General features: G+C 36.2%; 1 protein-coding gene across 1 annotated transcript in view; it reads right to left on the bottom strand.

Annotated features, from left to right (window-relative positions):
• Positions 1-17,149, bottom strand: part of LOC136246611 (uncharacterized) — a 56,954-nt gene that overhangs the window by 15,574 nt on the left and 24,231 nt on the right. The window contains exons 8-17 of the mRNA XM_066038134.1: positions 15,020-15,048; positions 9,484-9,556; positions 9,311-9,403; positions 9,115-9,245; positions 3,328-3,586; positions 2,410-2,697; positions 1,586-1,723; positions 1,338-1,535; positions 1,135-1,284; positions 869-1,084 (exon numbers count right to left, since the gene is read on the bottom strand). Of these exons, the coding sequence (XP_065894206.1) occupies positions 869-1,084; positions 1,135-1,284; positions 1,338-1,535; positions 1,586-1,723; positions 2,410-2,697; positions 3,328-3,586; positions 9,115-9,245; positions 9,311-9,403; positions 9,484-9,556; positions 15,020-15,048 (1,575 nt within the window). The remainder of the gene's footprint in view (positions 1-868; positions 1,085-1,134; positions 1,285-1,337; positions 1,536-1,585; positions 1,724-2,409; positions 2,698-3,327; positions 3,587-9,114; positions 9,246-9,310; positions 9,404-9,483; positions 9,557-15,019; positions 15,049-17,149) is intronic.

The raw sequence follows: 17,149 nt of genomic DNA on the forward strand, positions 1-17,149 counted from the left end.
ATTCATATTATTAACCATGACAAAACTATGCATCAAGGGTATTAAAGATAAGGTACTTATACTACACAAAGTGTAATCAATTGAGCATTTGTACAAGTGTAAACACTTTGTAGGATTCATAAACTGATTCAGGATGACATCCTCAATAAACTTTATGAAAATTGCGAAGCTGCAAATTAAAATTGGGTAGTAGCAATTAACTTCATCTACCAACATGCTATGACATTGTATAGTGTCTGGAATATTTGACTTATGATCAAAGGAAAAAATAAGACCTTCTTTTGTGAGCCAGCACATTCTTGCAAAGGCTCATACAGTATGTATAACAGCTAGACCATGACAAAATGTATAATAGGAGTCAAGATTGCATTTATGTCACCAATGAGAGATACATACACGTCTTACAGTGCTTAGCATTAGGGCAAAGTTGGCAATAGAGCTAGGTACGTTGGAAGGGTAGTGGGTGAGTTCCTTGTTTGTATGTTGAAAGTTTATATACAGGCAGATAGCTTACTCTTTGCCAATTAGTAAAATCTGTTTGTTGAAGCGATCAGATGGACACCTCATGAGATATGCTTGTTTGTAACTGCCTATGTAAATTGGCAAAAGTATTATGTGTTTTCAATTGTTTTTTTTAAAAATTAAATTGAGTTTTCTGGATTATGCGGGTTTAAGGGTTAAATGATACAAACTGAGGATTGAACTACAGTCTCCCTTCCCAATTCTTAAAATGCATTAATATGTATACATCACATTAACTTGACAGTGACCTTAATTAAATTCTTCAGTAAAGGAGTGATGTTTTATAGACATGTCATGTAATTACTGCAGTAAAGCAATATTATAAACTAAATTTCCCATCACTCACTCTGAGGATCAATGATAAGACCAACAGCAGTGGTAGGATTACCAGGTGTTACCCTACCACCAAATAAGGATGATGACACTTGTAATGATAAGTAAAACTCTTCCCATATCTCAACACCATCATCACCACCAGGAGTCAGTGATATAGTAACAGAACTTGTTGTCATACCAGTTTCAAATTTAGCAATCAGACTGGTAGTGTTAAAGTCAACACCACCTGTTAGTCAAACACTACATAATCAACATGCAATGATATTACACTATTACCTTCAGCAGACACTGGTGATTGTTCTGATGGTGTAATAGTAACACCAAATGGAATACTGACTGTGCCTCCTACTAGTTCTACTGATACTAACAGATACCCTGTAGCTTCTGATCCATTAAATATGTCCTGTGTAAACCTCACGCTGACACCTGTTAGTGTATTAAAATGATACTTGGTCCCATTGTATGACTAATACACTTACGATCATTATCCATTATAGTCACTGTAACTTCAGTATAGTCTCCATCATTAACATAATCTGGATATGATAATGAGATGTTGAATACTTCATTATACTCCACTATAGTATCATCCACTATTACAATAGGATTAGCCTGTACACTGGTCACTCCAGCAGGGATGGTAATAGCAGACATTGTGTTATTGTAATCGTCAGTTTCTGTAAAGTATAAAAGTGACCACTAGTTGATTGTATCTAGTAAAACTCACCAGTAGCTGTTCCATCTTCATTAAAGAGACTCACAGAGAAGTCAAATGATGCTGGATTACTGAGGGTTATGGTTGGAATCAATAGTGTAACTCCTTCACCAACACTATATGTTGGCTGATCAAATGTTATGGCTACAGCTGCAGATAAGAGAACATTACTTTTTACAAATAAAATGGACAGCAGTGGTAAAGATATTATTCAAATATTATTCAGCATTGATAATGGATTCAAACCTTACAAGCATTACTTGGCCACTGTCTTTGACACACTTTGAAGGCTGCATATTTTTACAGCTTAGCTGTTTTTGCATGGATTTCAGTTTAATAGCATTAAACAGTGGCCATAAGTATAAGCTGCCTTTAAAAGTAAGTTACAATTGTATCATATTTTATTTAACATTTTCATAATAATATTATGATGGGACACATCAATTATGCTTTTAATTTTACCTACAGTGCATGCAGTCCTCAACTTTTTTGTCTATTGTGCTAAATTATGTTCAATATTAATTATGCTTCAGGGTCTCATGTTTTGTTGGCAAATAGTAAGCGGCTGAAGAACAGACTACCTCTTATAACATTTTCTTAAATTGAATATGTGTCATTATTCATTTGTTATCCATTAAAACACATCAATTAAATTGTAAAATCACAGAACTTAGTTCTCTAAAAGAAAATATCCAAAATGGTATCTACTAAAATTGATGATGTTGTGCATTAGTCAGCAGTAAATGCACAACACTGATCACATAAAGGCAGCAGATTAATGGAGGCTTTACTCATGGTTATTTTACAAAGAACATGATTTGTGAGAAGCAGCTCACCTTTGATATTAAGATTGATAGTTGCAGTATCACTGCCCACACTACTAGTAACATCAACTCTGTATGTTCCAGTATCACTAGGAACTGTGGTAAGTATTGTTAGTGATGAACTAGATGATGTATTAGTAATAGAGTAGTCTCCATTATCAGTTATTTGTTGATCATTGTAGTACCACTGTACTGTAAATGTGAAGGATGGTCTAATACCAATAGTAACTGATAGGGTAACATCTTGTAGTGCTGTCTCATTCCTCTCAGCATCACCAACAATAGTGACAGCAATGATTTCTGAAATATTTACAAAGCATTTAATGTTGTAGTTAGACACAAGTTGCATATGGATGGAGAATGAATATATATTTCATGCATTTGCTTGCATGAGTAGAGTTGATGACCCTTATCATCATGAAAGTCTTACAGCCATGCTGTGAAAAAGGGTGCAGCCTTCAAGCAAAGCAACAATCAGTGATGACCAAAAACTGGTTGCAATACTGCTTTTAATGTAAATCAATGCCAGGCATCACCATATCAATCTTAAAATTGTTAGACATTAACACCATTACTGCCCTTTCTGGGCTGCTACTTTTAAAATTACAATATATATATATATATAATTTTTACCTGGCTTGTTTGAAATCTATACCATTTATCCAGTTTGGTTGTTTCAACATAAATCAATCACATAGTGTGAACAACAATAGTTTGGTGAGATTATATAGAACTGATTAATCAAAACATCAAGCAATTTGGTGTATAAAAGCTTTGCAAATTTACCGTGTATATAGTGAGCAATCATGCTGTAGAAGTAATTGATAAAAAATTGGTAAATTTTGTTCATTCTACCAAATACACCAAACTACAGTATTCAATTATTCAACGATTTATGATATGTAGTCAATTAATAAAAGATGTAAATACCTTCAATTAAAACAGCTCCACTGATAGCGAGATCTGGTGTTAGCTGACCAATGCAATCTGTGTTAGAACTTGAAACATTGCCATCTGAAAGATCTGGGTTGCCAAATGAGAGGTAGAAATTGTTACCATGTTGCAGTGGCCGTGTGGTCCATGCACGTAACACTTTGGAGCTTTGATAGTCTCCACTAGGAAAATTCCTATGTAGCAGATTCCAACCAATACATCTGACATTCTTTGGTGGAGAACGTTGCATCCCAGTCTACATATTTAGAACATAGAAACACATAAAACTACTACAATTGAAGTCATGGTATACAATGTACTATAATTATTCTAGAGACATTGTTTAAATATTTCATGCATACATAAAATCAATGTCAGTAGGAATTAATAGTTTAAGCCTTTGAAAGTGTTTAATAGTGCTGCTCATATTTGTGACCGATCTGTGAAAAGGGGTCTTATAGCCTTTCCAAATTCTCAAGTTTTACTGATCATAACTCCTAATGCATTTAACCTTTCACCTTCAAATTACATAAAGCAATGGTGCTATGTTAGGGGTATTTAGTTACTAGATTTCAGAATGGTACTATTTTTACAGGTGAAGTTAAGGAATGCAATTGGAAAGGCTATAAAACCCCTTTTCAGAGATCCAGTCACATTTCTGTACTTTACTGAATTTGTTATCTCTTGACTGTGTGTTGAAAACTGCATTTCTATATCATCTAATTGAGCGTTTACAATAAATACTTTCAATAATGTATGTATGTAAGCCCACTCTATTAAAGAATTTACAACGTGTGAATGTTTAGACTCCTGGTTTGCATTAGGTTTGCCTTTCCTTAGTCATTCCTTAGTAGGAGATTGCCATAAGTATTGAGTGCTTACTTGGGGTCATGGTTTTTGCTACAAAACTGTACGATTGCTTACTAGAGTGCACAATGCAATCACTATGAACTTAATGCACAAAATTATAAACCAAGCCATTGATGATGGTTGGTGTTCTTGTTGCAAGTCCACATCTTCAATTTTGTAGGGGTTTCTGGAACCCCAGGAAACCCCTAAATATGACCCTGAATCTGCTCATGAATCACTGATACGCACCTGTCTTATGTTCTGTGCATTTTTCTTCTAAATCTTCTTTTAGCACACTTCAGAAAAATCATACTAACTCATGAGTATTTTGGTCACTTACTTAAAATTTGGAGGGAAATAAGAGCATAATACTGCACATTTACAGTCCAATTTTGGCACATATCACGCAAAGAACAATTTATTTACAATTTTTCAAAAATTCTGACAAAAGGCACTTTGTTGTCATGCCTCCAGGGTAAACCGCTTGATAAAATAACTTGGAAAGGAAATTGGTCTGTAAATGGAGTAACTAACTTTTTTTTGGTTTGAAAGAAATCACACTAACAGCCATGGAGTTATAACAAAAACTCCAACCATGTGTAAAAAGCACATGATTAGGTTTTGTTAATAGAAGTGTATTACTTGTCATGCATACCAGTCAAACTAGCTAATGGAATCAGCTGAAAATAGGTAGAGAGGTAGATTAGTCATTATAGAATGATCAATACAGCATTTCAAATAAATAAAAGAAAAAGAAAGTCTTAGAGCTCAAACTGTGGGCAGAGTGGTAAACTCTACCCAATCCTGTTTTGATGGAATTGTAGCCATTGCCACATTGAACATCAATGGCAACTTTTTGAATCGAAAATTGTGTGGCCCCAATGATCAATCAGTAGTTTAAAAGGAATGAAATTAAAAACCACTGAGTTACACTATGAAAGTCAACTAGGTGTAGCAAGTGGAACAGATCGAGATACTCTAAGTAGTATGATTGAAAAATTGTTAATTTAATAATGGGTAGGGATCTATGCAACAAAAAGTAGTGAATAAAGAGATAAATGATGATATTACAGCATAGCTCAGTGGGATAATCCCTACTTTGATATTGAACAAAATGATAGATAATGTGCCAACGTAGGGACTTTCCCACCAAGCTACTGTATGCTGTAATACCATCATTCATCTCTTGTTTCACTACTTTTGTTAAATTGATCCCTACTTCATTTTTAAATTAACAATTTTTAAAATACTAGTTTGTTTGGGTTTTTTTGTTGCAGCACAACTAGTTACAGTGTAACCTGTGAGTTGTGACTGTTCTTAGAAATCACACATGGCTGTTGTATTAGAGTGACTGTTCTACTACAGTATCTTTTGAGTCAACCAAGGGGTGTGCAGCTAGGTAGACCAATAAGAGGTGAGGTTATCTTGTTTACTATTAAGTAAATAGCTAGAGGTGTGGTCTCTGCACTCTATCCATATTAGTCCACCTAGATATTTATTTGATGGTGTGGTCACAAACCTATTGCGAATGGGATCCAATCATGAAATTGCAGATATCTAGCTAGTATACCTGTACCTCTTATAGTAGTGCTTGGACTGAAGTGCTTCTAAAATCCAGCTCTGAAATAATTCTGTGGTGTCTAAAATAATAATTATGCTGCTGAAAGAAAGTATTAATATGGAAAATTAATGCCTCGATATGGTTTCATTGGATGAAGAAGACAAGCAGTCTGATCGAAGATAAAAGAAAAGACAAGGCACAGTGGGCCTACACTTCCAAAAGGCACACCCCACTGGTGAGTTTGTTATTGTGGCATAAAATGGTGGCTGTGCACTGCTTCATTTGGCCTCTGGGCTTGCGATTGTGGTTAGGCAGTGCAGGTAAACTTTCAAAATTTGTCAATTTAAAAAATCTATATTCGGTCACCCGTAACTGTTTTCTTGTTTTTAATGCTGTATTTCATGTTAGATGGACCAATACTATTCTGTAAAGGTGATTTTCATGGCATAAGATACCTCTCGGATGAATTTTGAAGTCAGCATTTTAGGCAGCTTGCATCATTAAGAGGGATCTCTACTTAAACAGCACTACCATACTGTATATACTACCGTACTGTTTCATAAGAAGTCACCCTAATAGAATGTTCAGCTACATGATAAGTCACTCTATTGGAACGTTCAGCTACAATCTAATCACAATGTAGAGAGTTCAACTATGAACAAGTCCCCTTGTAGAGACTTCAGGTCAATTTGTGGAGAGTTCAACTACAAACTGTAGCCTGTAGGAAGTTTAGAAGTCATCTGTAGAGAGTTCAGCTACAAACATGTCACCCTGAAGAGAGTTCAGCTGCAAACAAATCACCCCATGGAGAGTTCAACCACAAACAAGTTACCCTGTGGACAGTTAGGCTACAAACAGGTCACCCTGTAGAGAGTTCAGCTACAAACTGTACAGTAATAAAAATGGAGAACCTGAGTGTATAGAAATATATTGGACACATGAGGAGAAATCCAAAAGCATCAAGTCTCTTCAAAAAGTCAAGAAGTTGCAGTGGATTTGACTATAGAACAGCGAATGTCTATATGAGCAGGTTTAATTTTACAGTATATATATCAATAAGATAATTTCATAGGTAAGTTCCTGACAGTTTTCTTCAGTGACCTGGTATGACATACTGTTCAGTGTATGTGTTGATATGCATCATACAATCCCGTGTCTTTTGATATTCATGCATGACCTATACTGCAAGCTGAAGTAAAGAAAATGTCACCAATTAAAGAGCTACTGTATATATTATATCATTGGATAGGTCATGGAAAATCTCACCTATATAGTAGCGTTGACATTTAACTCTATCATTAGCAGATATTCCATGCCTATCCACCACTGGATGACACACAAGCACATATTATTGTTCCACTCACAATCTTATGCCATTGCAATAGTAATGTAAGATAGGCCAATTTTGGTCTGGTGCAAGCTAAGAACAGATTAGTCATGAGTTTTATTAATGGGAAACACTTAAATAGTTTTCATTCTCTCTGATGCAAGCAAACAGTGTTTCTGTTAGAGAATATTTTTTGGAAAGGTAATTTGTGACTGGATCAGGATTCCGCACACATCCAATTCTTTGACTTTAATCCCTTGTAACTTAACCACTTAGCATACTAATGACATACAATCTTAACACAATTCTTTCATTGCATTCTGCAATAAAAGGTCAAAATTTGAAAGTGATAGCTTACTCCTACATTGAGTTACTGTCCTTCAATTTACGAATCTGGATGTGTGTGGAAGCCTGGTATTGTCAAATCTGGTCACAATTGATATTAACCTGGAGAGACTGGTCAATGCTGACACTTAGCTAGACTGTCTTGCCATTCCTTGTACTAATTGTCACGTATGTGACTGGTTGTGTTATATACGTATACATTATATTGCAAGTTCACAATACAATTAAAAGCATTCATTCTTTGAGTGGACTACTAAAGGCTGGATCTAGTAATATGGTCAGTACAGTTTTCTAATGACTAAATTCAAAAAGAAAGAAAAAATGTGACTGGGCCTGCGAAAATAGGGCATGTGGGCACATGAAATTTTCATAATTTTTCAAGCTTTCATGGCTCATAACTTTTGATACCATTAAACTATGGCTATGAACGTTTTGGCACTTATTACTCATTTAATTGGCAATAACATGTAAATTATAGAATGTAGATATTCTATACCAGTACTGAGATGTGACCCGTTGTGTGACAGGGTGTAGTTTGTGCCCACATGCCCTATTTCCACGGACCCGGTCACAAATATATGTACATTCAATTCACAAAACATGCACATGCAATTTAAGGAAACTGTCTTGTCAGCAAGTTCTTCTCATAATTTCTCATCATCAGTGGACTCACATTTTGAGATGAAGTTGTTGTTAGTCAATATGATGCTTTTTGCAATATCCCTACTGTGTTTGAATTTACCAGGATCTCTACTGTGTTTGAATTTACCAGGATTTGTTTTTATTTGGTTATATAATAATCGCTGTTATAGTAAACATTAAAATAAAAGTGTTCCAGATGCCATTTCAGAGGACTAAAGTTTCAAAAATTTCCACTTAGATTTGTGGTGCCCATGATCTACAGCAATCATGAATCTAATAATCATATTCATAAAAGCACAAGGGCTGCCCACTTCCATTCCAGCTGTACCTAATACTGACACATACCAATGCAGCAATGGTACCAAGGTCTAATGTAACTGTCACAATAGTTCACTTACATGCAACTACGCAAGACTAACTCACTTACAACAATAGTCTACAAGCAGTCCATTTCCTGGTGGCAGGTGACATCTTCTCTACAACAGAGAACAGCTCACTGAGCTAACTGCACCTGTATTCCAATATTTTGGTGCAATTACACTGTGAAACATGCATGATTGGAGATCAAAGCCATACTGTGCTATAACTGCTATACTACAGTATATGGAAAGATAAAAGTAAAACAATACCACAGATATTGTATGGCTATCAATATATGTACCTAAGGTTCTTCTTACTGTAAGTGAATTCAAAGCATTTCTGTGAAAGAAGTAGTGCCTTAGCTGTAGCCACTTTTCTGCTACACTTGACTGAATGCATCAGGCAGGCAGTAGAAAATCCCGTTGAATAATTAAAAAATAATAATTCTGACAAAAATGTTTAGAGTCAATCTGAAGGCACTTTTTAGCTAGATTTTACTGAACCAATACTGTCATGTCGCCATGAGGGGAAATCGAGGCAGGTGATATTTTACTATGGGCCACGTCCACACCTTCATCGTCCCTACTATAAAGTACTATGACACTGTATGATAACCGAGTTAGAATTTCAACTATATTATTACATGTATACTTACAGTATTATCATAAAATTTAAAACATTTTTTTTATGTCCAACTTACAAAGAATGTAATATTTTCTACGTCATTATCACCAATATCCCAACTAACATACACTCCAGGGTAAGAAACACTTTCCAAACATGTCACTTGTACTTGCCCATTCACAAATGCACTGTATAATCTAAACTGACCTACAGTAATTATATCGCAAACAATAAAGTATGTAACTATTGAAGTTTGTGTACAGCAACCTTACTTTGGATGCTATTATAACTTCCTTGGAGGTTCAAATAGTATTTTTCATTAGTATGAGAGTAGTACACTTGTATCATCCCATTCTTTATTCCATCTATGACACACAGAGTGCACTCATAATGTGACACACAGAGTATGTGCATGCAGTAATGCATTATTGTACACAGTACGTACCTGTATTTCCAACTGTATTCATTGTAATAATACCTTTGTGCTGCCATTGAATATCATCTACTACCTGCCATCCCTATTGTCAAATGAAACACAATATAAGTGCAATAAACCTATAGTCAATCTTTACCAATCACAATAATTTGTACAATAAGTTTAAACCAAATCTTGAAATTAATATTGGCAATCCATTCTCCACAGTATGCTTACAGGGATATTACATTAAAGCAGTAAACAGCATACTGTCTGTGACCAGATTTTACAAAACTGATCCAAATCACACATCAGGCAAAATCAAACTAACACTACCAGTGGATAGCTACACTATTGCACTACTAGTTTAGACCCTCGGTACTACTCATACTACTCAAAACTAGTTTTAACAGACATCTTTTCTGGGTAGTGTGGAGAGCTTGTACAGTGATTTCTGGTCTTGTGAAGGGCCTGGCTTGGCAAGAATCAGTGGTTTACTGATGGATGGCCTGATACTATTGGTCAAATATTTCTTCTGTAGGTTTTGCCACATATCAGCCACATATCAGCCACTAAGAAGCCAGTACAGTCCTGTAATCTCATGTCTAGACTCCAATCATGGTCTATCTCCATTTTAAAATCTACCTCTTGCCAACCCCACCACCTCCTATCCTCCTCTCCTTTGTGAGCACTCATGATACTATTTCGCTGATCCAACTGCTCAGATTTTCTACCTTATTTGGTGGGAAACTCTACAAGCAGCTGCAATTACAGGAAGTGGTCTAAAAGGTAATAGATTGATGCATCTTTTGTGCACATTTCTATGCGTGCTGGCAAGTTACGCTGACTATATTTCTTTAATACCAATAATGTTGTTCACTCACTTTATTGCGCTGACCCACAACTACATGCCATTGCACTGCAGGCTTGTCTGCAAGTCCTCCTTCAGTCTCTCTGTGGCCATCACCACAGACCTCTCTCAATCAAATGATTGTGGTGGGGGTTTGGTAAATGCACAAGGCCTCGACAACTGAAGGATGTTTTATTTTGTAATACTATTTTGTTTTTTAAGCTATGGAAAAGTGTAAGGGGTTAATATCAGAAGTTTTTAAAATACTTGGGGAGCAAGATGTCTGGGGACAAGGCTAGCATTAGTCCCACCCCAGACTCCTGCTACTATTTTAAGCCAAACAATGTGTTAAGCTCTGCATATTACGAACCTATTCAGCTGTCATCCTAGTGAGACCTTGTATTGTCACATTCCCTCTAAAAAGGAATGGAGAAACTGCTAAAGCAGCAATTACTTTGCTGACACTCCTCTTTATGGTATAGATGTTGTATGCACATATTTATGCATGTTTGAATGCTTAATTGTTTAGTAATTTAACCTATTCTTGGCCAAAGTAAGGGGTATGTTGAAAAGGCTGTGGGTGAACCAGCATTTGCCCTAGTGTCAGCATCACTGGTGCAATTAACTATGAAAGGTGTACAAGTAACATGTTGCTGCTACTGTTTTTGCAGCTGCTGTAAGTGGTGCACTGTTGGTACTGCTGTTGCTGGTGTATATAGTGTGCTGCTGATACTGCTGTTGTTGCTTTCTGTTCCCCCCACTGCTGTTCTCCTTTTATTTTAAATCTATGTAAGTGGTGCTTTGCATAAACACTGGTAGTGCTATGGTGGTGAGTTCTAAAAGGGAAAAAGGAGGGGGGGAAAGAAAAGGAGAACAAGACGTACACACTCACATGCAACAATGACACATACATATTACGATGTGCATGTGTGCATGCCTTTATAGTGTGGAGCTGTACACACATGTATTTGTGCAAATGATTTGACATGTGCATAGGCACATTGAAAAGTAACCGAACACATATTTACAAGATGGTGTATATAGAAGCACAATGTGGGTGGGTGGGAGCTGAATTGGGGGAAAATGAGGTGATTGTACAATACTGCTGCCACGATATAGAAAAGCTCTATATCATATATCACTAAGGTTTATGTCACAATATGAACATATATCATGAATATAACTAACTGTAACATTTGCAAGACAAACATATACGTACATACTCTTCATTGTAAGTTAAAATTTAAGTTGGATGTATACCACAAGCTACTCTTGTTTATCAGGTTTTAAATGCATTTTGCTACTGCTTTACATTTGAGACAAGTGGCTGGCTCTACATAGAAACCTTAAAACCTCCAGTTTACTTTGTGTTTGACTTGTTTACCGTACTACACTATCCACATATAACTTAATAAAATGCCAAATAACATATGTCTGGCCTCCCCCACATCATTATACTAAGTGGCGCCACTAAAGTGTAAGTATCTATATAACTGATTGGCTATATCATATCACCACCTTGTTATATCAATACTATATCGATGTATCGATAAAATATCATGGCAACGCTATTGTACAAAACGTGTTCACTACGCATACACTGGGATTCTATTTAGAGCTCAGCTATTTATTTTTTAGTGCATATTGCTTTCCACCGATCGATTTGTTCATTATATACTATGCTATATACCTGCTGTTCCTTCCAACATTAATTCATTTAAATATTCATTTAAATCCCATTTAATGTTGTTCACTTACTGACCTGCAATTTCATGCTACTCCACTGCTGGCTTGTCTGCTAGCCCTCCAGTCTCTCTGTGACCATCGCCACAGACCTCTCCCAATCAAATGATTGTGGAGGGGGTTTGGTAAACGCACAAGACTTGACAACTGCAAAATGTTTTGTTCTGTAATACTATTTTGTTTATTGTATGTAGTCTAGGGAAAAAGTGTAAGCCATTAATATCATAATTTTTTTTAAAGCAGATACTTGGGGAGCAAGATGCCTGAGGGTAAAGCTAGCATTAGTCCCACCCCAGACTCTTGCTACTATTTTGAGCCACAGAATGGGAACAATTCAAGGTGACCTTCCACTCAAGGATCAGATAGTGATGGATGGTTGAGTGTTCATTCCTTGATGAGACAAGGGTTATTGTGCTTGTTGACTGAGATGTCACTTAGTGATAGATGTGTTGACGCATCATAATCATGTTGGGTTGACAATGTAAACTCACTCTCAAAAAACTGAAGAAGGCTAGACAATAGGCTGTCCAAAGCATGGTGTTGTAATAGGAGGATGGCTGCTGGGAGTGTGGGTGTTTGGGCTTGTGCATTATTTCCAGGGTGATAGGTAATCGTGTTCTCTGGGTGTGTGTGGCTGCTTGACCTCTTTTGATTCCAATTAGTGCCAGTTGAAGCAAGGGGGTAAACTAGTGACTGAGGTATTAATAGTACTATGCGACATGATGCTAGCTGTCATTGATGTGAGAAACAGCATTAGAATGTGCTCACTTGCTGGAATGGGCATAGCTGAGTCACAGCACAGAAGCTCGTAAACCTCCTCCAACCAGCAGAGTAGGTCAATTTTGTTGTGGGTACTAGGCCAAGAGTGATGAGTTGTTGGGCTTGGCGTTGCAGTTGCTGCATACTATTGGGAGTGTACATTGCTGTCCCTTGGGTATGACCTGAGTGGGGAGGTGGAAGTAACCCGTTTACTTTCTGTTTAAGCTATGGCAGAATACGTACATACATGCACATTTCTAATTATGTTAAGCAAAACCTATGAATATGTGTACATACCACTAAAACATAACTGGAAGCATACAGGGGGCAACATGGATAATTAAGTAATTGGAGTGACATCATTAAATACTATCGGTAGGTATGTACATTTATTGCTATTGTGTACATGTTAGCTGCTGTAATGTCCATACATAAAATTAAGATGAGTACAATGTGGAGAAGTTCTAACAAGTCAATTGTTGAGTGGGAGCAGTTTGTGGAGATTGTGTCAAAATGTGGAGGACATCCAATCCGGTTTTATTGGTGATGTAACAGCTATCAGGGCTGATGGGATAGATGCTGGCCTGGATGAAGCTACATATACATTTCCTTTATCTAGAAGTAAAGAAATGATCAAATGAAGTTTCAGCCCTACACATAAGTCAAGAGCTTTAGAAACTACTGTGCTACAAATTGGTAACATCAGAAATATTGATTTGCACAGTGGCACGGGGAAAATTAACCCAAGTAGTTAATCAAATGTTCATAATTTAAAATGCAGTTTTACATGGAGATCAAACTTGCACTATCATCACCACATTCCCAATAAACAGGCAAGTCTAATGCTAGGTGAGTTGTACCTTCCTACAACTCTGACATACAATGTAGGTGAGAACTGCAAGAAGAAAAGACAAAAGTGAACCACACTTCCAATGAAAGTAAAAATATATAATGTCACCATTACTTTTTGTTTCCTTGGAAGCATTGCTATGAACAAAATTTAATTACTCTTGCTCTGACAAACACAATGATGGCAAGGTTTTTGCTATTAGAATAGAAACTGGTCCATTATACATACACTGTACATACATACATACATCTGTATTAATGTGCTCTACTGTGTAGGCATGTGCAAATATAAAGAGTTCTTGCAGATCCAGTTACCAATACTTCCCATCAAGCAGCATTCCCCAAAACTATATCATGCAAATTATATATATAAAGAACTTTGCGTGGGAGTATCAAAGCATAAAAATGTTCTATATTCGCCATAAAAGCCCAAGTGTTCTATATTGGGCAGTTATAGAACACTTTGATAGACCACAGTTCTATATCAGGTAGTTATAGAACTGCCAGGTCTATTTTGTAGGCTGATAACCTACTTTGAGTGAGTAATCACTCATTCTGGCTAGTACAACCAATCAACCAAGCAGTGTAGGCTGATAGCCTGACTGCACTGGCTGTCCAGTCAACCCAATCAGTAAGAGCAAAACCACTGGATTACATTTATAGACACATTTGAAGATTTCGATAATGGTTGCTTGTGGTCAGCAGCAGTGAACATTCTTACTACGTTTTGTTCAAATAAACGGATGAGTCCTAGGAATATCACGGAAATATGATAAAGTACCACATTCACAAATGTTTGGTATTGAGAAGTTGGACTATACTCACAAAACAACTAATGACAGTGCAGCACAGTGCAACGCAGGCAAAACACAGGCGCAATGCCTATTCTACCGATGATAACACTACTCCATGAGTTTCTAATTGTTTCATGTGTCTTGTGTGTACCTCAAGTTGACAGTTCTCTATACCAGATAAAGCACTGCCTTTCACTCATGCTATAAGGGAAATATAGCACTCAAAGAGTGGTCTCGAGATGAAATATAGCACTTGGCTTCGACTAATGCTATATTTGTCTCTCACCCACTCTTTTCATGCTATATTTTCCAGATAGTACTTGCGGCAGTGCTTTATCTAGTACATATATATATATATAGCGCAGGTGTTCAGTTGTAATCTGCAGACATTCCCCAATAGCAACCCAATGCATATGTAGCAGTGTTTAAATGTACCCAAGCTATGTATCTTAAATCTTGTGACATATATAGATAAAGTGTAAGGAGTGCTCTTAAGATTGTTAAAACTGTCCCACTACCATTAAAATCACATACACATTAAAATTTCCAGTGTGTAACTACTAAAACTTACAATTCCACAATGTGTATTTTGAATGCAACCTGTACAAAAACACCAATAGCAAATCATGTAATACATAGCTTAGTTACTGTAAGTAAAATATATGTAATGTGCATTTATCCTGAAACTGAGGCTGCATGTTATTTAATTAAAAAAAAAAAAAGTTGGGACAACTATAACAAAGATCAAACCACAGGACTCAAGTACTTGAGTAGTACCCTTTAGTTTTTAATAGCATTTTTCTATACTACTGTTAGGCACATTGTCTATTACAATTTCTTCAACACACTTGCCATGTTTGAAAGTCTATCTACTATGAAAACTATGTCTCTAATGGATAAAGGTTTTGTAGATGCAATAAAAATTGTTAGCTGGTAAACTTTATATACTGCTGATAAATGGTAGACTGATGATTTATTCACAGTGCCAGAGGAAGCATGACATGAATGATAGGGTTTATACAGAGAATCTATTTTGGAAGCAAAAATATGCACCAATTGAAAGTTCTGCTAAATTCAGTGGTGTAATCAACCCCATTAAACCCCTATGGTTAGACTTTAACATTAAGACATACGATAGTATCGTGTGGCCCAAGAAGCCAGTGTTCCACAGGGACACTGTGAGTATATTGACAGGAAGAAAGAAAATACGATTTTCACACATATGTAGCTCTGTAATCACTTATCTGATTGGAACTAAATTTGCTACAGAAGTGTCGGCTAGGTAGACAAGTCTGCATACTCAAAATTTCTGAGATACAAGTGACCAAATTTTCATTTTCATTTTAATTTCTTCATTTTTTCTTTTTGTTTCACATACTTCACATAATCTGCCATAAAACACTTACGCACGCTCCAATTTAGCTGACATTTGGCACAGTTTAAGAGCTCATTAAAGTGGATCTCAGTACTAAGTTTGGTAGGAATCTGAAGTACATTTACGAAGTTATGACTAATTACTTGCATAAAATAACCATTGTCGGAGTGCCTTTTTGTGGTTTGAAAGGAATTAAGATAAAGACCATTGAGGTATGACACAAAACTCAACCTGTATCACAATTATGCATTTGAATTTTATGAATAAAATACTATTCATTTCATGCATATCAGGCAAACCGCTTAGAGCAATGAGCAGAAAATCTGTATGTAGCTGGAATGATCATCATATAAAGTCCCTGTAGTAGTACAGAAGAATTGGATTACAACTCACTTAGTTATGATTTGAACATGTATAGGTTTACACTAATTTCACTATGCTTTATGCCCATGGGCGCCACTGCGCGTATATATTGACATATTATGCCACAATTGGTTCCATAGATAGTAGTCCAAAGTTAGGGTTAGGGTTTGGGTTCAGCTTTAGCTGCTATTAATCCACTTATTGTTACAATTTGGGTTCAGCAATATTCTTTATAGGCTAGATAACAATTTTTATATTATCTTGCAATAACCCACAGCTGTTTTATAAAACACAAGTACTGAAAATGCATAAACCAGTAAACTGGATCACATGCATGCCTTGTAAAACTAAACTCTATAACACAAAAACTGTTAAAGCTATTAAAAAAACACACACCATTTTACTCACCATTAAATTTTGGCTTGAATGGTCCCATACTTTGTTGTGTCCATCCAACACAGAGATACTCGCTTCACTTTGAAAGAATAAAAGAACTATCCCTCCGTATTCCTTCTTCACGTAACGATGTACAAAGGCCATAACTTGGCTGTACTTCGTCCTATCGACTTTTGCTTGGTGTCATTTTACTTCTCACGTGATGACGATTCCATTGATACATAGATATCACGTGATACATTACTGTTGGATGAGCACAATGATGATACGAACATGGAAGGATGCAAAATGATTCAGCGAATTGTAGTGGGTCTGTTTCTTATTTGTATGTTGAAAGTTTGTATAAAGGCAGATAGTTTACTCTTTGCCAGTTAATAAAATCTGTTTTTCGAAGCGATCAGATGAACACTTCATAAGATATACTTGTTTGTAACTGCCTATGTAAATTGGCAAAAGTATTGTGCATTTTCAATTTGTTTTTATCAAATCAAGTTTTCTGGATTATGTGAGTTTACTGTTAAGTACATCTAAAATTCAGGGTTCTAGCAGCTGGCAGCGGTGGTACAG

The sequence above is a fragment of the Dysidea avara genome, chromosome 2 (genome assembly GCF_963678975.1).
Source record: "Dysidea avara chromosome 2, odDysAvar1.4, whole genome shotgun sequence".
In the NCBI taxonomy this organism is placed as follows: Eukaryota; Metazoa; Porifera; class Demospongiae; order Dictyoceratida; family Dysideidae; genus Dysidea; species Dysidea avara.